General features: G+C 56.9%; 1 protein-coding gene across 2 annotated transcripts; it reads right to left on the reverse strand.

Annotated features, from left to right (window-relative positions):
- Positions 1 to 19: 19 nt before the first annotated feature.
- On the reverse strand, positions 20 to 21,422 carry RADIL (Rap associating with DIL domain). 2 transcript variants are annotated; one of them, XM_079320282.1, is made up of 15 exons: positions 20,850 to 21,422; positions 17,414 to 17,966; positions 11,607 to 11,920; positions 9,984 to 10,634; positions 9,777 to 9,814; positions 8,600 to 8,760; positions 7,872 to 7,984; positions 6,815 to 7,052; positions 6,178 to 6,350; positions 5,765 to 5,915; positions 5,274 to 5,464; positions 4,077 to 4,452; positions 3,855 to 3,994; positions 3,027 to 3,166; positions 20 to 2,510 (listed from the first exon to the last, which is right to left on the reverse strand). In XM_079320282.1, the coding sequence occupies exons 1-15, from the start codon at positions 20,883 to 20,885 to the stop codon at positions 2,405 to 2,407; spliced, it is 3,381 nt and encodes a 1,126-aa protein (XP_079176408.1). In that variant the 5' UTR covers positions 20,886 to 21,422; the 3' UTR covers positions 20 to 2,404. The 2 variants fall into 2 exon arrangements, with proteins under 2 accessions (XP_079176408.1, XP_079176407.1); XM_079320281.1 differs by having other exon boundaries at positions 9,978 to 10,634; positions 20,850 to 21,421.

Below are 21,422 nucleotides of genomic sequence, written 5' to 3' on the forward strand. Positions count from 1 at the left end.
TGGTGCATTAATATCCTGCCAGCACACCCTGTCCCTTTGGAGATGTACTTCTTCCCTCCCTTTCTCTGCCTTTTTTCTCCTCCCCTTTGCTCTCACTACACCTGCATGTGCTGCTTTTCTTGCCTTTTCTTGCAGCAGATCAGGCAAAGGCCTGTGTGAGTTGGAGGAAGCAGGAGTGGGTCCATCACATCTGGGAGCCCTCACCACTCTTCTGTCTCATCACTGGAGAGAACACAGAGATCCAAGAGACAGCTACCAGAGCAGGGCTTAGGGAGATTATTGATCCAGTTTATTGTTGACACAGAGCATTTCTTAACATCCACCGTGTCCAACAGGCGCCATGCTGTGCTCAGTATCTGCACCAGAGCTTTATACACATCTCAGCTGTACATATTAACACAGGGAAGTCAATCCATCCCCCTCCTCCTCCTGGGAGAAGCCAGCCCTCATGCACACTAGTAAATAGCAGGGTTTATTTACAGTCTGTTTCAATACCTGACTGCACTGTGAGCGACACACGGCCCTGGGGCTGTTTTTCAGCTCCAGGGGTTCTCAGGGAGTTGCACTGGTACTGCTGGAAAGTGCCAGGATGCAGCTCCAGCACTGTCTAATGCAGACCAAGCCTCCTCCCAAGCACTGGCTCCGGGATAGAGGGGTGTAAGGAGTGCATGCAGTTTGCCCAGGGGCTTTAGGCAACCCATTTCAAGTTCTGTGGAGGATGACAGGCCAGCATACCTACTTGACTGGAAGTGAAGTGAATCACCAGGAGCCCTGAGCCTTTGCTCACCTGCCTGGTAGAGCTCAGTCAGTGGCAGGAGGATGCACTGCTCCCAGTCCCTGCTGGGGCAGCATCCCACACCAGGGCTGTGAGCATGGCCCAGCAGAGCAGCAAGGCACTCGTGTCTCAGAGAAGGTGTCTGGTCCATCTTGCCTAGAAAAGCAGGCCAGGCTGCATTGAAATCCAGTAGTGGAGCATTTCCTTTGCATGGAGTGTTTTGACATCTCCCTCCTGCAACGTGTAAGACTAAGCACAGGAGCCAAAACTGCAGCAGCGAGGCGGAATTAAAGCCAACCCTGTTTTAGCATTACAATCCTGGGAGTGCTGCTGTTGTGAGATGCCATGTGAGTACCTGATCCACTGCCAGAGCCTGGGCCGTGCAGGTGTGATGCAGGGCTTTGCTGCAGCCTGTTTTAATAGGGTTCAGCTAAACTAGGTCTCAGTATCTGTCTATATGTGGAAATCAGGTCGGGTTTATCCCGTTAACGGTGCTAAAAGGAGAAGGAGGACTCGGCGGGCAGGAGGCCGGGAGTGCAGAGCCCAGGGCAGCCACACGATGGAGCTGACACCCGGCTCAGCAGCAGGCAGCAGCTGTTGGTAAATCCTCCCAAAGGAAGTCTGTGCTGTCCATCATCACCTGTCGGCATTTCAGCAGCACACACCTGGGAGATGCTCCGAGCAGGGTGGCCTTGCAATGGGCTGCAGGGGGAGCAGCAGGACACGGTGCCGAGCTGTCATTTGTCTGCCTGGGCTGCTGGCTGCAGTGACAAGTGCTGCTGGGCTCACTCAGGCTCCTGGTGGCACCAATCCTGTGTGGGAACATCCTGCCATCAGTCCTGGTGGAACATCAGTTCAGCTGGGATCATGGTGCCAAAGCTGGGCAGTAAATCTGCAGAGCAAGGGCAAGGGAGTCCTCCTCTTCAGGGAGCTCTTCCCAGGACTCAGGAACTGCTGGTGGTGACAGCCCTTTGCTGTAGTTGCTTCCCATCCTGAGGCAGGGCTGCAGCCCAGCAGCAGAAAGGCACCTGAGCTAGTGTATGGCACCAGGGGAATTAACTCCTGGCGATGCATCCTTTGTGGAATCCCACTCCTGGGTGCTTGTGCTGCCCTCACCACTCCCAGAGCAGGGCACACTTTTCCAGCCTGACGTGCCAGCACCTCAGGTGGCCACTGCCACAGTGAAGCCCAGGCCTGCCCCACATGTTCTCTTCAAAACTCAAAGGTATTTCAAGCCTTCTGCCTGCCAGCATAAAATATCACACAGGGCTGCCAGCTTAGAGGAACAGAGGAGCCTGCCTACAAGTCCCCATGGTGCAGCATTCCCTTTCCTCCCCCTGCCAGAGGGGACAAAGGAACAGGAGAGCTCCTGAGAAGGACAACACTGGGTATGAGGTGAGGCTGGACAATGGATGAGGAATGATGCTCCCAGCCAGGGCAGTGGGAGATGCATGCACCATCCTCGTGTGTCCTTCCATCTGCTGCAGTGCAGGGGCAAAGTGTCCAAAAGCACATGGAGGGCTGGTGTGGAGTCCTGATCCTCCCTCTTGCACTCCAGGCTCCCTGAGGTCAGCCTTGACCAGAGCTGTAGCCACAAGCTGCTGCAGAAGGATCCTTGTACCACAAGGACTAAGAGGAAGAGGAGCTGGAACTGATTTTTTTGGCTATTTCAATGTCCGACTTGGCAACCAGAAACCGCAGCTTTTTCCCTCCGGAGCGGATGAGGTCCACGGCACTGCAGGGAGCAGCAACAGGGACAGAGGTGAGTTCCAGCTCCCTCAGGAGCCTGCCAAGCCATGGACATTCACAAAACACCCCCCTTTTGCCAAACAAGCAGGGGCTGTTTCTCTCCTGCCCGTAGCTTTATGGAGGGTTTGGCCTCCAGGTTCATGGTGCCAGGACAAGGGCAAACAAGCCCAAAGCTGCTCTGTGCTATGAGCACCTGGGCTCTGCCTCTGAGCTGCCCCATCCCACCAACTTCAACAGGAAACTTGGGGTGGGATGGGGCTGGAGCAGTTGTGCATTACTGAGACCCACCTCTGGAGCTTTCATTTATTTCCCATATAGACTCCCCAGTTGCTGTTTCATAATCCCTCTTCCAAACCCACAGCCTTTCCCCCTCTCTGGTGTCCTGTGCAGGTCACTCCTGCTCCTGCAGCACTGGCAACTCTCAGAGCAAAACAGCCAGAAAGCTGGACCTGGCAGAGTCCTGCAGTGCTGGTAGCAGCCCAGGCCCTGGTGAGTGGCTCACCTCTGGTAGTCTGCCCCGATGAGGCTGGTGCCGTTGACAGCCAGGATGCGGTCCCCGATGGAGAGCCGGCCGTCGGCAGCCGCGGGGCTGTCCTCGATCAGCGTGCGGATGTAGATCCCCGGGGAGCACAGAGGGGTGTGCTGGGGCCAAAAAAGGGACACACAGGTTTGTGGTCCCTAAAGGCTGAGCTCCCGAGGCAGCATAACTCTGCCCCGGGGCTCACAACCAAGCCTGAGGGCAAAAGGGATCTTGGAGATGCTTGGGAACATGATGGGGATGGTGCTAACAGTAACAGGAAGGAAATGTTGTCCTTTAGTTTTATATCTATTTATATACAGAGAGGTGGGAGCAATCTGTTTCTGTTCAATTTAATTAAGAGAAAAGCATTGTTAACCTGCAGCCATGTTGGGATGGGAGCACTGCTCACACTGTCCCAGGGCTCGGTGATGCTCTGTTTCCTACTGTGAAAGGCCATTTAAAAAAATGATCCACCCCACAATTCCTCCCTATGCAGAGGAGGAGCTGTTTTGACACCTCCCTGCTCCTTTCTGCTTCTCCTGCCACCGCTGAAGGGTGGAGGAAAGACCTCGGCTGAGTCATTTTCCTTCCACAAGAGAGCTGAGCCTGTTTGCTCTTCCCAGCTGCAGGACAGCTGTGGACTTTGCATGCACAGCACAGTGACCTACGAGTAGAGATCCACTGAGAGATCCCTCAGTGCCTCCTTGTCCCCAGCAGAAGGAGCCTGGCTCCCGTGGGAAGCCATCGGCTTCTTCGCCGGCTTTTCTCGGGGTGTAACCCAGGTGTGTGCGGGGACAGCTGAGAACTCACCACGCCGTCGATCAGCCCCATCCCCAGCCCGATGGGTCCCCTCTCCAGCTCCACCACGAACACGTAGCAGAAGTCGTCGGTGGCAGAGCTGCGGCTGGAGGATTCCGGCGTGGGGTAGTCATAGGGGGTCGGCGAGCAGCCTGGCGGCGGAGAGAGCGGCTTACGGCCCTGGCAGCGCCCGCGCCCGACCCCAGAGCCGCGGGCACCGCCAGCTCCCGGTACCTTCGGGGGTGCTGCCCTTGGTGCCGTTTGTGCCGCTCCTGCGCGGCTCCTGCAGCGCCTTGCCCGTGCCCTGCGGGGACTCGGGGCCGCCGGAGTCGAAGTTGAGCGGGGTGGTGGGAGGGGTGAGCAGGCAGGACGAGTCCGTGGGCGCCGTGCCAGCCTTGGGCACCGGGCTCCTGCCCAGCTGCAGCTGCTTCAGCTTCTCCTGGAGCTGTGGCTCGCCGGCGGGGGGCTCGCTGGTGGCCAGGCAGAGCTGGGGGTTGCCCTCTGGCTCGGCACAGCCGCCCAGGGAGCAGTAATCCTCCTGGGCTATGGTGCTCCCCAGAGCTGGGCCCTCGCTCACCTCCAGCACCTCCGGCGTCGTGCATGCCTCTTTCTTAAGGAGGATGAAAATGCTGTGGGACCTCTGCGTGTGCTTTTCACCCCCTACCTGCACCCCACCCCCCTGGTGCTCTCCTGCCTGCCAGATCCATCCCAAGCCATGGCAATTCAGACACTGCCAGGCTTGTCCTGGCTTCCCAGCACAGCTCCCACACCCCAGTTTGGTGGCCAGGGCTGTGCTGGGGATGATTCCAGCCAGCCAGGAGGGGACTCCTGGTCATGTCCTTGCTGGGGGATCCCAAGGGAAGGGGATGCTGGGGTAGCACAGCTGCTCCTGTGCCCCAAGGGCTGGGCAATGTGGCCCTGGGGTGACAGTAGCTGGCAGCAGTGCCTGTGAGTGATGCAGGGAATGGGGACAGGATGGGACAGGAGAAGGGGACCTGCTGGAGGGACATCCTCCACATGGCAGCTGAGCTTAGCACCCACAGCACGTATCACCCTCCCTGTGCTTTACAGGCATTAGCTAATTAGAGCTTTCCTGCAAGCCTGGCTCCTGGACGGGCAGAGTGCAGTGCAGGGAGGAAAGGGAACACACAGGGGGAAGGGGAGCACTGCCCACAGACATCTCCCCTTCCTGCCTGCTAACAAGATTGCTGGGCAGAGCCTGTCCTTCCAGCTCACCTTCCCGTGCCCCCCATGCTGGGGGATTAGCAGCACTAATCCTTACAGAAGCTCTCCAAGAGAGCACTACCACAGCTCCAGGCTGCAGGCCAGGGTAGCAAGCCCTCAGCACTGGGCTTGGAGGGACCTGCAGAGGGACCCAAGACCCTCCTGCCCAGCCAGGAGAGGAACAACCCCCCGTGGGATACAGGCTACCTTTGGGAGTGCTGAGCCCAGCCCCTCGCTGCTGTGGGGGCTCCTGCTCTGCAGGCTCCAGAGGAAGTGGCGGATGTACAGCAGGTGTCTGTAGATGTTGTCATCCAACGTCTCCACCTCCAGGTCCACTTTGAAGCCCCCGCTGGGCAGGATGATGGGTGGGTGGTTGTCGAAGGACTCCAGCATCTCATCTGAAAGGCAGAGGGATGGAGGTTAGCACTGGCTGGGCTACACCCCATTTCTGCCTCCCAACTCTCATACATGTGCAGTGCCCCAGCTGGGATCAGTGAGTTTGAGCCAGCAGCATCCCTCACTTGGGACAGCAGAAAAAGCCTCGTGCACTTTGCATCCTTTGCAGTATCTGAATTTTGGGACTATGGTTATTACCAATTGCTGAAGGACAGGTTATTACCAATCATAGGACACCCAGGAAGGGGAAGGGAATTACCTGTGTGGTTTGTATGTGACTGGAGCAGGCTGACAGGACTCACCAGGCTGGAAGGTGGCTGGGCTCTCCTCCTCACTGGGCTGCCATGCTGAGATGCAGCCCACGTCCATCACTGCCTGGCACTGGCTCAGCACCCGGTGCAGCTGTGCAGGGCTCAGCGCTGGGAACTCGGCTCGCAGGGATGGCCAGGTCATCTGTGTGAGGAGACACAGCAGAGGCAATGGCAGAGGTGAGAAACTGCTTCCTCTGAGGAGCAGGAGCTTGCAAAGGACACAGGAGGGAGAGGCTGGGCAAGATGGAGAGAACCAGAACATCCTCTCCTGGGTACTGCCCACCCACAGACCCTAGGAAAGGGCAGCTGGTGGCAGGTTGCAAAAGGAACCCTTAGACACCAAGCAGGTGCTCTCCTGCCAGGCCCATCCCAATGCCACGAGCCCTGGGCTGGGCATCCCTCACCTGCACCAGCTGGGAGCCAGGCATGGCCAGCAGGTTGGCCACGCTGGCGAGTTTGGAGAAGAACTGCTGGGAGAGCTGCTCGAAGCCAGCACTGCACAGCCAGTCCAGGAGCAGCCGCACGCTGGCCCGCAGCTTCACCCCCTGAGACCAGTGGAAGCAGCCCAGAGAGGAGCCTGGGGAGGCAAAGCATCCATCAGCCATATCAGGGAACAGCCCCTTTGTCCTCCAGCCCCTGACCCGGGTTAATGTCCCCAACATCCTGTGGCTATGATTTCTGGTGGTGGCTAGGCCTTGCCTGGCACTTACAACAGGGCAGCTGTGTTAATGAGAGCTAATGAGCACCTCAGGCTAATGTAGTTTATTAATGAGCTGCCCCTATTAACTGCCCTCAGCCTCCTCTGCTCAGACTGGAAGGGGCAGTAGAATGGGGATGGCATCCTTGTGGGGTTTAGCCTCTCTTGGAAATGGGGACCCAGGAGCCACCAGCTGGGTCTGTGCTTGGCCTCCCTGTAACAATGCTAGACCTGCCCATCTCCAGCCCTCTCCTTCCATACCCCTTAAGGTGGCACTGGGATGGACTGGAGGGCATCCCAATAACTCAGTCCCCTGTGTGCCACCCAGTTCAAGGAGGACTGACCCTTATCCAGGAGCTGGTTGAAGAGCAGGGTGTTGGAGAAGAAGAAGAGGTAGGCGAACATCTGGGAGGTGATCTCGGGGTGCACTTCGTACTGGTGGAGCAGGTCCAGCACAGCCTGGTAGATGAGCACGACCCTGCGGAGCTCCTCAGGCAGCGGCGGCGTGCCCCGCCAGCCCTCCCGGCACTCGCTCTGGAAGGGGTTGCACTCCAGCAGGGCAGGCAGCGACACGTACAGACACTGCAGGGACAGCAGCAAGTTCACAGCAGACACAGCTTGCTGGGTTTTTCTATTTTTGTACGAGCCAAGCCTTTCCTTCACCTCCTCAAGTCAAGCAAACCCCGCCAGTGCCACTCCAGCAAGGGGCTGCTCCCATTCACCCCCTGCCTCCATGGGCTCCAGTGTTGTGCAAAAGCTTAAAAAATTATAAAAACTAACATGTTGGCCACTTTTAGCAGTTAGAAGAGATGTGCGTGAAGCCAGCTAAAATCTGCAAAACCTGATGTGAACCAGGGCAGCAACCAGTCAGTTGGGCAAGAGAGCGAAAGAAAAATCAGCATGGATGGGGACGATTCTCCCTGTTGGTTAAACGGGAGAGCAGTGCCTTGCACCCCCTTCTGCCGGGGCAGAGGGGAGGGGAGGAGGGCGCAGGGAGGAGGGCGCTGCTCGGAGCGCTGCAGGAGCAGCCCCGTGTCCCCGAGCGCTGTGGCCGGGAGCAGCTCTGCACAGGGAGCCTTTCTGTGCCGCACACTGCCCGCTCTGTTCCCGCTGCCGCCCGGCCCAACGGGCCAGGGGCCCCTTTCCATCACGCCCTGAATCACACCATTATGCCGAGCCAAGCTGCCCTCCCCAGACACCTCCCCCGAGCCGCTGCACTGCAGACCAGGAAACACGCCGCAGTAATTCAATACTTTTCCTGGGCTGCGACCAAAAATCGGGGCACTTCAGCCCGAAGGAAAACACCTCAGCCTGGTGCAACTGCCAAGGAGTGAAAGCTTTGAAAAAACCCCTCCTGCACAGCCCTGGGGATGCTCGTGCTGGCCCCGTGTGGCGCTGTACCTTGGAGATGTAGTAGACACACTGCTGGAAGGTGTACATGATCACCTCCTCCAGCACCGTCATCGCCTCCTCGCTGGCCGTGATGGTCGAGGAGAACAGAGACTCCTTGGAGCCTGCAGGGAGAGAGGAGGATGGGGGAGCAAACCTGCAGCAGCAGGGCCCCCAAACTCCCAGGGTGTGGGTTATTAGGATTTCCAGGTTTGTATCATCCCCACGGATGTTCCCACCTGCCATCCCCCACAGCTCCCATCACTGCTGGCAGCTCAGGGTTGCACCTTCCTTCCAGCACCTGCCTGGCCTAAGAACATTTTAACTGTTTGCACAGACCAGAAAGTTTCTGAGGCTGGTTTAACACCTTTTTTTTTTTTTTTTCCCTTTTGCAGGCATTAACACAGGCACAGCAGTGAGCAGTTCTGCAGGGCTACCTGCAAATCCAAGGTGAAGAAAGTTCCCCAGGGCATTAACCACAAGCTGCTGTGGTGGCAGGGGATACCTGTGTGTGAACACAACACAGCCTGATTCTGGAGCTGGGCAGCACCACGGCAGGATGTGTGGCTGCTCCTCCCACAGATTTCCCCAGCCCACAGCACAGAGATATCCCTGCTGCTGAGGATTATGGAGGGTTAATGGAGCATCTCCAGGGCACTGACCACCACCTGTGACTGGGGATTAGCAGAGCAGAGTTGCTTTAGCTGGAAAAACAGGCAGGATGCTGCATCCAGGCTTACCTTTGATGTCCAGCTCTTCCTCCATGCTCTGGATGTAGGTGGGTGATTTCTGCTGCACAAAGTAGAGGATCTCGATGGCATTGGCCATCCAGAAGATGATGTGCTGCAGGTCTGGGAGAAGGTCTGTGATGGTGAAGCGGGACAGGGTGGCAGGGTCCTGGCTGGGGAGACACAGCAGCTGTTACACCTGCTGCTCCTCAGCATCCCCACTCAGGCTTTTGGGGAGAAAACAGCCAGCCTGGGGCAATGCCAGAGAGCTTTCACATCCTCCCACTCCCAAGCCCAGAACTTCCCTTAGAAATGCCCTTTATAAGGAAAAATTCAGTGGTTTCTGCTCTGTGGGGTGGCAAAGGGGACCCTGTGGGAACCAGGCTGCCCAAGGCCAACTTGGCATTTGTGGGGGAGGCTTCCCTTAATACAGATGAACTGCACTAAATACTCATGGCTGAAGAGCAGCCCTTCCCCAGAGGTATGTGCTGCCTATGCCAGCTCTGGACAGTTAAACCCAGCTCACCCGCCCTGGGCTGTGCAAAAATAAAATAAAAAGCATCTGAGAAATGTCTCAACTGCTAAACTGCTTTTTCCTGCTATAGGAAGGACCTGGGAAGCATCCTTGAAGTTTATCCTAAAGGGGAGCTCACAGCAAGCACCAGCAGTTTCTCCAGACACTGGTTTAGAGATGAGATTTTGGAAATAGCTGGGAAGACAGCTCCTTGCACCACTGTGATTGTCCCAGAATGGTGCTCCCAGCACTGGGACACCCTGGGCCACCACCCCTGGACTCACACACCCAGTGCCAGCTCCATCTCAGCTCCACTGAGGGGTCTCCAGCATGAGGAAAGTCAGGCTCACACATAAGGGAAATTCCTCCTGCATCACTCAGGGCTGAAGCCACAAGTGCAAAGCCTTGGCCAGGTGTTGGATCAGAGAAAAACCCCAGAGCTGCTGCAGGCCCTATTCCCTCCCAAGCTTTTCCAAACCCTCACATTCTGTGCAGGCACTGTGGTTAAGAGACCAGAGAGCAGAATGCGTGGGATTTAGCAGGAAAACTCATCATGCATCACTGCTGACAGGCTGGGAGTGTGGTTTTACCAGCCACAGACTTCCCTCACTCATGGAGGATGAACCAGGCTGAATTCTCCCAGTTTTGGGATGAAACAAGGAGGGTCACACTTACTGCTGGGATTGCTTTTCAGCCAGCTCCCGTGTCCGCTCCTGTGCAGGGAGAGAAGGGGAAAGCACAGTGAAAACCAGTGCCATGGTGCACGAGCATCACCCCCAGCAGCATCACTGCCACCAGAGACCAGGCTGAGAAACCCCCAGGGAGGGGCTGAGCAACACCCCACCCCACACACACCCCTCCCCACCGCTGACTGACCCACACCGTCCTCTGGATCATTTTGGCCGCTTTGAGCAGCAGCTGCCCGAAGTCTCCCGGCTCAAAGTTGGTGGCCGAGTGCTGGATGCAGAGGCAGAGCAGGAAGGCGGGTGTCAGCTTGTGGTCGTCCCCGCCGGGCTCGATCAGGGTCATGATGCGCCGCAGCAGCACATCCTCGGCCGCGGGCTCGAACTCCAGCTGCAGCCTCCTGCGGGGCGTCCTGGGGCCGCCGGCGGGCGAGGGGCCGCGTTTTATGGGTGGGGGCTCCTTGTCCTTCAGCAGGCTGCCGCACGCCCCGCACACCTGCGGCCCCTCGGGCTGCAGGGCCCGCAGCCTCAGCAGGGTCTGCGCCGGCAGCGGCTGCGCCTTCATGGGGTCCTTGTAGAGCAGCAGGTAGTAGAGGCCGAGGGACAGCAGGTCCCCGTGGCGCAGCACCACCGTCCGCGCCACCTCGGCGAAGTTGACGGAGATGCCGGCGCCGGCGATGGGCTCCAGCACCAGCTTCTCCTCCGAGCGGTGCCGGGAAGGGCGCAGCTTCCTGATGGTGCAGTGCAGGGGCAGGATGTCGGGGGCTGACAGGCTGATGCTGGGCTTGCTCGCCTGCGTCCTCTGGCCCACCGTGTGCTGCTCGCGGTTCAGCAGGTAAACCAAGCTGTCCTGCCAAGCCGGGAGACGCAGCATGAGCCGGGGAGGGGGGAGAAGGGACCCTCCTCCCTGCTGTGCGGTGAGTGCTGCAGCCTCCCGCTGTCCCCAGCTGTCCCCATGCACCTTCGCATGACAAAAACAGTTGTTTTTTTACTCTCCTCGCTGCCAAGCAGGACAGCAGCGATCCCTGCCTTGGGCACGACAATAAATGGGTACAATGACTTTGGGCATGGAGTAAATGGGGCTGCTTTGGGCAGAAGGAGCCCTGTTTCCACCTCTGCCCCTCATCCCTTCCGCAGCTACTTTTCCTTCCCACCTTCTCCCCCCAGACTGCAGCGACGCTTGCATCCCCTGCCCAGAGGGACAGTGGGACCCCGGTCAGAGCATCCACCCCCGGCCCTGCCTTTCCTTGCAGCCTGCCCGCACACCACCCCGTGCCTCAGTTTCCCCAGCAGCACTAACGGGATGGCTGCAGTGCCGGTGTCACCCTGCCAAAAACTTGGGACAGCCGGATATTCAACGGGCACGAAGTAGCCATTAATTGTAAGAGCCGATCCTGTCCTTTGCCGTTCTCCAAGTGCCTCCAGCAAAGGCACTGCTCTCCTTGCAGCCTCTGATTCCATCTGCCGCTAAAGAAGCAGCCGCACAGGGGACGGGGCAGCTCGGGCACCACCCGCAGAACCAGCGCTGCCTTGGGCCGGGGCAAGGATGCTGCTCGGGGATCACCTCGCATCCCTCTGGGGCATTGCAGGGGATCACGGCCGCTGCCTCCGTGTCCTCCGCACCCGGGGACAGGCTGGGGACAGACTTGAGGACAAGGCTGCAAGTCCCAAGCCCGTTTCCTAAAGGATGCTCCTCCGCACCACCACCACCGCCTCCCCCGACCCCAGCAGCTCCGGCCATGCAAGCGGCCCCGCTCCCCTCTGGGGGCTTTGTGGGGTGGGAGAGAAGCGGGGGGTGCGCAGGAGGCGGCGCGGTGCTTACATGCTGCTGGCTGTAGCCCTGCAGGAGCAGGAGGTGCGGGGACTGGTAGAGGGAGTACCGCATGCTGCTGCCGCCGCTCCGCGCCGCCGCCGGGCTGCCGGGCAGGGTGGAGCAGTGCCGCTGGAGCCGGGCCCCGCCGCCGGCCCCGCTGCCGGCCCCGGCCCCGCTCGCTGCCCGCCGTGCCGGGGTCCCCAGGCTGGTTTCGCTGAGGCTCCGCCGCAGGGCCGGGGTTTGCCCGCGCCGCTCCGCGCCCGCCGCCCGCCGGGCCCCCCGCGCCCGGTGCCGCTGCAGCTTCCGCGCCTGGGCGTTGATGCCTGCGGGGATGGAGGGGGAGACAGAGCCGCGTTCAGCCCCCCCGGTGCACCCCGGAGCCCCCCAGCCCCGCCGCAGCACCCCGCGCACGGAGGGATGCTGCGGCTCGGAGCGGGGATGGAGCAGCCGGAACCCTCCCAGGCATGTCCCTGCTCCTTTGCCCTCCCCGAAAGGTGACGCCGGCGCGGAGAGTTTAGTGTCCTAATGCCACCGCTAAAAAAAGGGGGGTGTCCCAGCCCTTCCCTGGCCCCCAAACCTCAAAGAATGCAGAGCAGCCGGTCCATAGCATCCCCCACCTGCCCCCGGGCTGTGGGGAGAGGAAATCCCTGCTGAAAAGGAATTGCACTCAATCTGTGCTAAAAAGAAAAAAAAAAGAGCCCGGATTCGGCTTTCAGCCCTTCGGCACTCGGTCGCAGCAGCAAGTGGGAAATGCAGGGACCCCCCCAATTCCCCGGAGCATCAGCCAGGCATGGGAGCTGCAGTGGAGCCCGGCTGCAGCAGGAACAAGCTGTAATTAACTTCTCCCAAGCATCAGTTCGGGCAGAGCTGTCTGTCCGTGAGACAAACAGGAGCTGGAGTGAATAAACAGGCCTGGCCAAGCTGCAGAAGCAGCCCCTAACACGGCACCCCCAGACCCGGGGGGTCCCTCCGTGCTGCAAGCGTGGCTTGAGCTCTGCAGCAGAAATAGAAGTTGTGTGTCCGAGGGGTGATGCTCGTACCTGAGCTGGGCAGCCTCCTGGGAGCAGCTCCCTGGCATTCAGGGAGGACGAAGAGAGGGAAAAACCTAAAGGATTTTCTTGCAGGAGCAGCAGTGCAGCATTGTCGGTGCAGCACCAGAGGCAGAGCCCCGCTCCCGGCTCGGCTGACCGGGCTTTGGACAGCGAGATCTGGGGACAGCCGGCAGGATTTGGGGACGGCAGAGCAGAGAGCCTGTGCCCAGGGCTGCTTAAAGGGACACTCACAAGCTCAAACCCAAAAAAAAGAAAAAAATCATCTGCCTTATTTGGTGAGGAATGGGCTGCTGGTTCTGAAATACATTTTTTTGTTTGTTTGTTTAAAATGGAGTGCTCCTTCGCTGGGAAAATTAAAGAGATGGGGATGGGGAGGGGGGTGGGACAGGGAGAAAATAGCCCCTGCTGTTTACATGCCTTGGGATTAGGGCAAGGCACAGTCAAGCCACCCCAAAGGTCCCCTGCCCCGTGTCCTTCTTAAAAAGGCAATTGGCCCCGCTCCCATCCCCATCCTGGGCATGGATGTGACTTCCAGGGAGAACAACCAGCCCACCCAAACCACACTGCTGGAGATGCCAAAGGCCACCCCAAACGTGTCTGCAGGATGCCTCAGCTCCCCCCAGGAGCCCTGTCCCCAACCCACATCGTGGAAATGGGCCAGAGGGATGAAGGACAGCGGGGACAATGCAGATCCCAGGCTGTGGGAGCAGGGAGGAGTGGGTCTGGATCCTGGGGAGGAGCAGCTGCTGCTGGAGCTCAGTGGGACTGGGGTCACACTGCCTGCAGAGGCAGCCCATCACCAGCCCCTTATCGAGGGGAAAGGAAGCTTCTGTATTTATTTTGTGTAGGAAAAAGCTGCTTTTTCACTGGCGATAGAGCCCCTGTCACAGGCTCCCACTAACCCCGGGGCTGTGCTGGAAAGATAAACACAGCTCTTTTCCTGAGCATAACAAAGTCCCTCCATAAAACTGGGTTAGGTTTTTTTCATCCTTTGGTACTGTTTTGTCCTCTCAAGCATGTGCAGGTTATCCCACTCAAAACTCAGTCTGAACATCTCCAGTGCAGTGTGACCAGGGCAGAGCAAGTGGCTGCTGCATCCACATGGAGACTGGGTTGGGGACAGTGTGTAAGGAGTTAAAGAGCACCCCCAAATATTACATCTCTCCCTGGACAGCCAGGACTTGGACTGTAGAAAGAGGTACTACTGTTGGGGTGTTAGGCCTTGTTAAAAGTTTAGGGCTGGACATAATCCAATTATCTCAGGCCTGGGGGGAGGTTAATAAGGCTTGGGAAAAAGGATATACCACTGATAGTGGGCACAAAGAATACCAAATTTACAGGCCACAAGGACATTTGGCAGAACTCCCAAGATAAGGAAGAAACTAATAGAAGCAATTCAGGAATTGTGCTGAATCAGCTCTGACTGGGTAAGAGGCAATTTTGGCAGGGGGAGATTCACAATCACCAACCCAAGAAACCACCAGCTCAAAACAAGAGTGCTCTCTCCTTCTCTGTCCCCACTCTTTTCTCTTTCTTTCTCTCTACCTCACATTCATTGCTAATAAAATCTGTATTATTTACTGCAGCATTTGTCTTGTTTGCACCTCAATTCAGGCAGGTGCATCTGTCACTAATCACATCATAACACAGGGCAGCAACCACCAGACCCCACCAAGCTGCTGCCTCTAAATCCATCCTACAACCCAGAGGGAAAGCTGAGTTGTGGTGCCTGGGATCTTGGCTGGCATCTGCCTCTTTTTCAGCTGAGGAAAGAGGTTCACTTTTCCTGGCTGAGAAATAAATCAACAAATAACTCCTGGGCCCCAGGAAAGAAGAAATGCTTTGAATGTACCCAGGAGGGACTAAGACCAGGCTAGTCCTTGCTAATGTAATTGCTCTGCAGACTGCAGGGAATCTTCCCTGGATGCAGTTGTGCTAAGGTATATCAAAGCCAGATCCTCAAAGGCACTTGCTAGAGCATCTTTTAGAATAATAGGCTTAAATCCCAAGTTTCTGGAGCTGTGTGTGCAGTTCAGCCTTCAGCCTCTTGGGAAAGCTCCAGTTAGGACAGGACCTGGTACAAAATGGGAATATTTTGGAAAAGGGAATGACACTGAGATGACAAGTGCTGCACTTCCCTCCAGTTTGTGGATGTTTTCCCTACATCTCCATAACTGCTGCCTCTGTGCTCCCCAAAAGGAGCAGGGCTGGGGGTAGCAGGCAGAGAGGGGCTGCCTCATTTACTGCAGAGAGGCTCTACCTGTGCTGATAATTAGTGGCATGAGGAGCCAGCACTGTCCTCCCCAGGGGGAAGCAGCTAATAAACTAATTAGGATAATGGGAAACTGAGCAGATAAAACTCTTAAGCTATTTGCTAACAGGTCAGGGATGGACGTGGAGCCTTTCCTCCAGCCAGGGGTGCACCTGCATGACCCCAGTGGTCCCAGTTATCCCAGTCCTGCTGCCCCAGCAATGCCCTCTTTGGGGAAGGGCCTGCAGGTATGTCCTGAGGATGATTTGAGCATCCCTCTGCTTTTCTCTGAGGGAGCTGCAAGCTTAAAGTCTCTTTATTTTTGCACAGATGTTGTGTTTTCCATGCCAGTGCCTCAGCAGGCAGCTGCTGCTCAGCCTGAGCCTGGTGACAAGGGTGACCCTGCTGGAGGGCCCTCATGGTCAACACCCCCTACACCAGGAGTTTTGTGGCTTTTTGGGGTGCTGGGTCACAGGCTGTATGACTCACATTCATTCCTGGCAGTTTGCAGATGAGGCAGCAAGGGTGGTGCCAGCCCTACAGCACAGGGTGGGACTGGTGACACAGCCCCTGGTGCCACCAAAAGAAAGGGCTGCAGGAGTGAGATTTTACCAGGTAAGACAACAGTGGGATGTGTAGTCTGCAGAGCAAACAGCCTGACTGTAGCCTGGGTGTAGCTTCTGTCTTGGAAGAGCTTGGTCAGCTATGGAAAATGCCCAAAGGTTAAAAAATGGGGAATTTCCACAGCTCCACCCAGGAGTGCTGAAACAAATGAAGTGATAACGAAAGCATAATGGGCTTATTTCCAGATCCAGAGCACAGGACGCCATCAGGAACTGCTCCTCCATCAGAAATACCCCAAGGGTGCCAGTCCCAGGCCAGCTCCATGGTGCTCCTGTGCCTGGGCTCCTTCCAGCCTTTGTAGGGATGGGTGGGAGAGGAGCAGTGTCCCCCCTGGCATGGGACAGGTTGGACCATTTGTTCTGCTGCTGGTGGAGCAGAAACTTGGCTCTTCTTTGCCAAGCACACAGAGTAGACCTGCATCATCATCAGTTTAATTCTGACAGTAACAGCCCTTTCCTACACATGTGAGGACCCACTTGGGGCCCATCCCAGAAAAATGCTGTGGCTGACACCTCTGGAGCCTGGTACAGACCCCTCTGTCAGCAGGTCTGACCCAGCCAGCACATCGTGCAAGTAAAAATCTGATTTTAAACATTTCTGCCCTCATGCTCACAAGGCTTTTATCTGAGGGTGGGAGGAGAAAAGCTTCATTAGTGTGTGCTGGGGTCATTTATGAACCTGCTGGTTCCTAATGATGCACTTATCTCCTCCTGCCAGCCCTGGCCTCCACCAGAAACTGCTGCAGGGGCTCTCCTGCCCTACATTGTTCTCTTTTCATTAGCTTTTCATTTTCCTTAATTGCTCCAGCAGATTTGCCCGGGGTGTTGGGCCTGGGGGATGCCCAGAGGGAGATGGGGATGGGGGGAGTAGGCACAAGCTGGGGATGCCATGGTGCTGGCTCACTGATGGGAAGAGCAGGAAGCACTGATGCTCTGGCCTCTGCTCAGCCATGAGCAGAGTTTGTTATTAACCCCTAAACTGGCTGGGGTAAATATTTGATACCCAGATACCAAACTGATGCAGGAGGGTGCCGAGTCCTGCCTCAACACAGCAGCTCTGCAGATAAAATGTGGTCACTCTCCCACTTGCACCACTGTCCTGGGTTACAATATAGGATGTGGCCAGAAATGTGTATTCTATCACCATCTGTTGAAGCTGGGTGGGGCAGTGACCCTTATCTCCATGGCACATATTATCTGTTAATGGGCCATCTTTAAACCAGCTGGGGCAATCATCTTTATCTTTTCCACAACCCATCTTCCCTTCAGGAAGATATCATCTGCTGATGGGCCATTGAGTCACAGTGACTGATAAAATTACATCATCCCATTGGGAGATGCTCAGCCAGGGGGAGGAGCCAAAACTTTCCTACCTAGATAAAAAACTGAGATTTTGGACAGCAAGTTATGGTCTTTCCACTGGACTCCAGAGGAAAACTGGACCTTTTCCACATCATCACTGGACCTTCAGAGGAAAACTGCACCTTCTCCAGGAGCACTGCTCCAGCTGAACCCACATCTGCCACTGCAGGAGGATGCAGCCACCATTGAATGGGACTGCTGCCACCACCCTGACTGACTGGTGGGTGTCAGGTTGTATTCTGACTCCGTCAGGGTTGGGATTGTTGTTCGTAATGCTGCATTTCTATTTTAATTTTCCTAGTAAAGAACTGTTATTCCTCATTCCCATATCTTTGCTTGAGAGCCCCTCAATTTCAAAACCATAATAATAATTTGGAGGAAGGAGGTTTACATTCTCCATTTCAAAGTGAAGCTTCTGCCTTTATTGGCAGGCAAACCAAGACCACCAAGACAACCACCCCTGCACCCAAACCGGTGAAAGCTGAGAGTGTGAGAGGCTGCTGGGGGTGCGCCCACGCCCGCTCTGACCTGCAGTGGTGGTGTCCACATCCCTGGCCGCCATCTCCTCCACCTCCGCCCTCCTGCGCAGCTCCAGCCGCCGCGAGAAGCCCTCCCTGGGCTTCCAGAGGTCCTGGATGAGCAGCGGCTTCTCGTGGTCGCCCAGCACCCTGAGCCCCTCGGTGTGCCACTGCTTCTCGGGGCCCTGGAAGCGGCCGATGACATCGCAGAGCGCGTACTGCGCGGCGCTGAGCTGGCTCAGCCCGTAGCGCTCCAGCGCCTCCTTCACCAGCTCCCGCGCCCCCGAGCTGCCCGTCACCAGCACGCTCTTGTAGTTGGTGCCCGCGCAGATGTTGCCCCCGAAGATTTTGAGGATGCCGGGGGCCGAGAGCTGCGTGGAGAGCTCGGCGGGGTCGTCCTGGGCGGGCGCGGGGCAGGCGGAGGCGCGGTCCTTGTAGCTGAGCGTGCGGTACAGCACCTGCGAGAACAGGCGGCTCTGGCGCTTCAGGCGGCCCTTGGACGGCGGCGCCGCGGCCGAGGACGGCCCGTAGAACATGGTGCGGGAGCTGCTCATGAAGCACAGCTGGGCGGGAAGAGAAAGGGCGAGGTGAGAGATTTGGAGATGCTGGCGCCTCCAAATGGCACATCAAGGGAGGGTCATTTCCCGTGTGTGACCCAAAACACCAAGCTCAGCCAAGCAGCTTGGCACCAGCGCAGTTACCCCTGGATGGATTTGTCACTGAAAACGCAGCCTGGAGAGGCTCTGTATTTCTCCATGGTGTGTACCAAGAGGTCTCCCTTACCCGGGCAAAATGCAATGGGAAGAGAGCAGAGCCCAAGCAGGACTTGGCCAGGCCCATCCTGGTCAGGAGCCAAGGAATCAGGAGTTACTTTCACTAACGAGTTTATGGAGCAATCCCATTTTTTAGAGGTGAAACAGAAAGCTCAAGTGCAAATTCACTCACTCTGAGGTCACTGCTAAATGCTTTTGCACAGCGAGAGGCACAGGGTGAAAATGGGCTTTAATTAGCCTTTCTAAAAATGTCCTGACTCTGGCAAATCTCTTGGATGTTGATTGTTTGTGGAGGACGTTCAGGCCCAGGGTGGCATGGCTGACAAGGATGCCCTTGTCATGTTTGCCCAGGGCAGGGCTGCTCAGGGCAGCCTGGAGTGGGCAGAAACTGCAGGAGATGTGGCCAAGGCTGTGTGGCAGCTCCCAGTGCTCCTCAATCCCCTGGAATGGACTGGGAACCACAAATCACTTCTGGATGTAGGTGGGTAGCACTCCTGCTGTCACTGTCACCATCTGCAGGTGGCTTTGCAATCCCATCCTGGCTGCACCAACACCTGGTGCTTGTGTGGTGCTGATAACCCACAGCCAGGCTGGGGCTGGCAGGGGAGGGCTGGAAAGACAACCTGAGCATTCCTGATCAGGACAGAACTGGGAACTCCCTCACCTCCAGCTCTGTAACGTGCAGGGACTCCTTGCACACACAGAGGAGCCCCAAAATGTCCCATCCACAGCTGCCAGAGCACGTGGCTCAGCTGGGCTGATCCAGCTGTTCCTGGCTGGGGACACACGAGGTGACAGCAGATTCCCACAGCTGCAGCCCCAACTCCAGAGCAAGCTCAGCACTACCAGGCAGAATGATGCAGGTCTGGAAAGCCTCCAAAGCACCATCTAATTCAGGAAAAAAGAGTCTCCCTGCTGCTAAGGGAAGAGGTCACCTTCCAACCCAGAAACCACCTCCAGGCCGTGTGTGGAGGTTGCTGCAGGATGTGCATCACCCCACCCCACAGCCTGATGCCCATGGAATGCTGCAGATGGGGAAACTGAGGCAGCAGGTGCTAAGGATGTGGCTGGCAGCTGTGTAATCCTGCAATGCTGCTGCACCCTTTCCCACCACAACTGTGAAAGTGCTGGGGTTTGTCCTTCTCTCCAACCTGCTGGGTCCAAAACTGACTCCTGGTGTGCTGAAGAGCAGGAGTCCTGGCACAGGACAGCAGGGCTGAGGACCTTGTGTTTTATGTTGTCCCAGAACTTCACCCCAACTCATTGGATTCAGGTAAGGTTGCTCCTGCTCCCACCTTGCAAGTGGGGAAACTGAGGCAGGGATGGGGTTGGGGCTCTGGTTCCCCCCACACTGCTGCTCCTCCCTCTCCTGCTGAGCCCAGAGCTGCTGCTCCTGCTGGGGACATCCCTGGGGACATCCCTTGATGTCTGCTGTGTGACATCTCCTGGGAGTGCCACGGCAGCCCAACCTGGGGAGCAGGTCAGGGCACTGGCAGACAGTCAGGTTCAGAACAGCTGCCCCAGGCCTCCAGCACAGCCCTCATTAACATTGACCAGAAGGAAAACTGTCCCAGAGTCCCTACAGGAGCTTGTCATCAAGGATGCAAAAGACAAAACTTTGTCATCAAATCACTGGTTTCATGGACTTAATCTCCTCCACCCTGAACTACCCCCAGCACAAAGGGAAACCATTTACCATCTGCTGGTGGCAAAATCATTTCTCCAAGCCCACATCACAGAGACACACGCCATCCTTGCTTCTTGCAGGTCCCTGCCTGGTTTTGAATGTGTTATTTATAGCTCAGTTATTTTTCTGCTCTTTCTATCAAGTGCAGCTCCTACAGAGTTCAGGGGCAAAGATGTTTCACCAGGAAAAAGATCAGAAGCCTGGATCAGGAGGAGGTGCCAGCCTGGTCACCCCAATTTTCAGCATCTAGAGCAGCACTGGTGTGATTTTACCAGGCACCAGCATGGGTGACCTGAGAAATCACAGCAGAGCACCCCCAGTGTTAATCCCCCTGTGGACTCTAATGGAAAGGATAAAATGATAATGACTGGGCTCCTCCCACATCCGTGTGCTCAGGCATCTCCCACCAGGAGGAAATCTCTGGTACGTGCAACCCACTGACCCTGCTGTGGGTGTGGGGATGCTCCAGCTGCTGGGGACAGGCCAGGAGTGTCACACCTGCCAGCAGCAGGGTCACACCTGCCAGCAGGTCAGTGGGACATGTGCTCCTGGACATCTCAAGCCCAGCTGAGCCCCTTTCTCACAGCAGGCCAGTTCCCTGGAAGGATGCTAGCCTGCAGCTATGGAGCATGATCCAGACTTTCCCAAGAGTCCCTTTCTCCAGCATTCATGGCATTGTCTCTCTAACTACACAGGAATTAGTCAAAAGCCTGGGATTGCCTCCCAGCGAGATCTGTGGCAGAGATCCTTCACCTCTTCACAGCCTGAGCACACCAAAACCAGCTATTTTCCACAGCCAGCTCTCTGTCTGAGCTCTGCAGAGCTGTGACAAATGCCCGTGGTATTCACGTGGCCACCACAAGTCCTTCCATCACCACAACTGAGGCTGCATCCGCCAGGGACTTTCCTGAGGTTCCTGCTCCCGTTATGGGTGAGCAGCTCCTACCCTGTGCCCCCGCCCAGCCTCAGGAAAAGCCTCTCCCTACCTTGCCATCCTTCTCACGTGCCTTTTTCCCTTCCATTTATCCTCCTTCTCAAAACAATCTTTGCTCTTCGTTGTGCATCATCCTGGACAGGCTGATGTGAGGAAGAGGAGGAGAGGTCCTGGGTTGCTCACAGACGTCGGCTGCTCGAGTGTGCTGGGTTTGGAAGGCTCAGAGGTTCTGCAACACGGTCCTGATGTTTGCACGTGGGCTACTGAAGCACACTGTACCCCTAATAACCAACAGCACCGACCCCAGTGCATGGCAGACTGGGAGAGAACAGCAGGAGGAAGGAGAGGAAAGGAGAGGAAGCAGGAGGAAAAGAAAGGAAAGGAGAAGGGGAGGAGATGGAACCAGCCACAGCCCTGTGACCTTTCTCTCTTTCTCCTAAGCACGTGTGTCCCCAAGGATGCCAGGCTGGGGATGCTCTGACCCACAGGTGGACAAGCAAGCCCTGGACCAGCTCCTTCCCCCAGCAGCCACAGCATGCTGGGGTGCTCACTGAGATTTGTTTTCCTGAATCTCAGTCTGTTCTGGACATCAAGAAGAGCCACCAAGGACTGTCCCCTCACCTTC

The sequence above is a fragment of the Erithacus rubecula genome (assembly GCF_903797595.1).
Source record: "Erithacus rubecula genome assembly, chromosome: 17".
NCBI classification, from domain to species: domain Eukaryota; kingdom Metazoa; phylum Chordata; class Aves; order Passeriformes; family Muscicapidae; genus Erithacus; species Erithacus rubecula.

Bases quoted from the DNA above. Each gene is read 5' to 3' on its own strand.
- RADIL (XM_079320281.1), bottom strand. From the start codon at position 20,885: ATGGAAGGGAAAAAGGCACGTGAGAAGGATGGCAAG. The intron at 17,967-20,849 runs GTAGGGAGAGGC...CTTCCCGCCCAG, and splicing joins CACGTGAGAAGGATGGCAAG to CTGTGCTTCATGAGCAGCTC. The intron at 7,053-7,871 runs GTACAGCGCCAC...CTGTCCCTGCAG, and splicing joins GTGTCTACTACATCTCCAAG to TGTCTGTACGTGTCGCTGCC.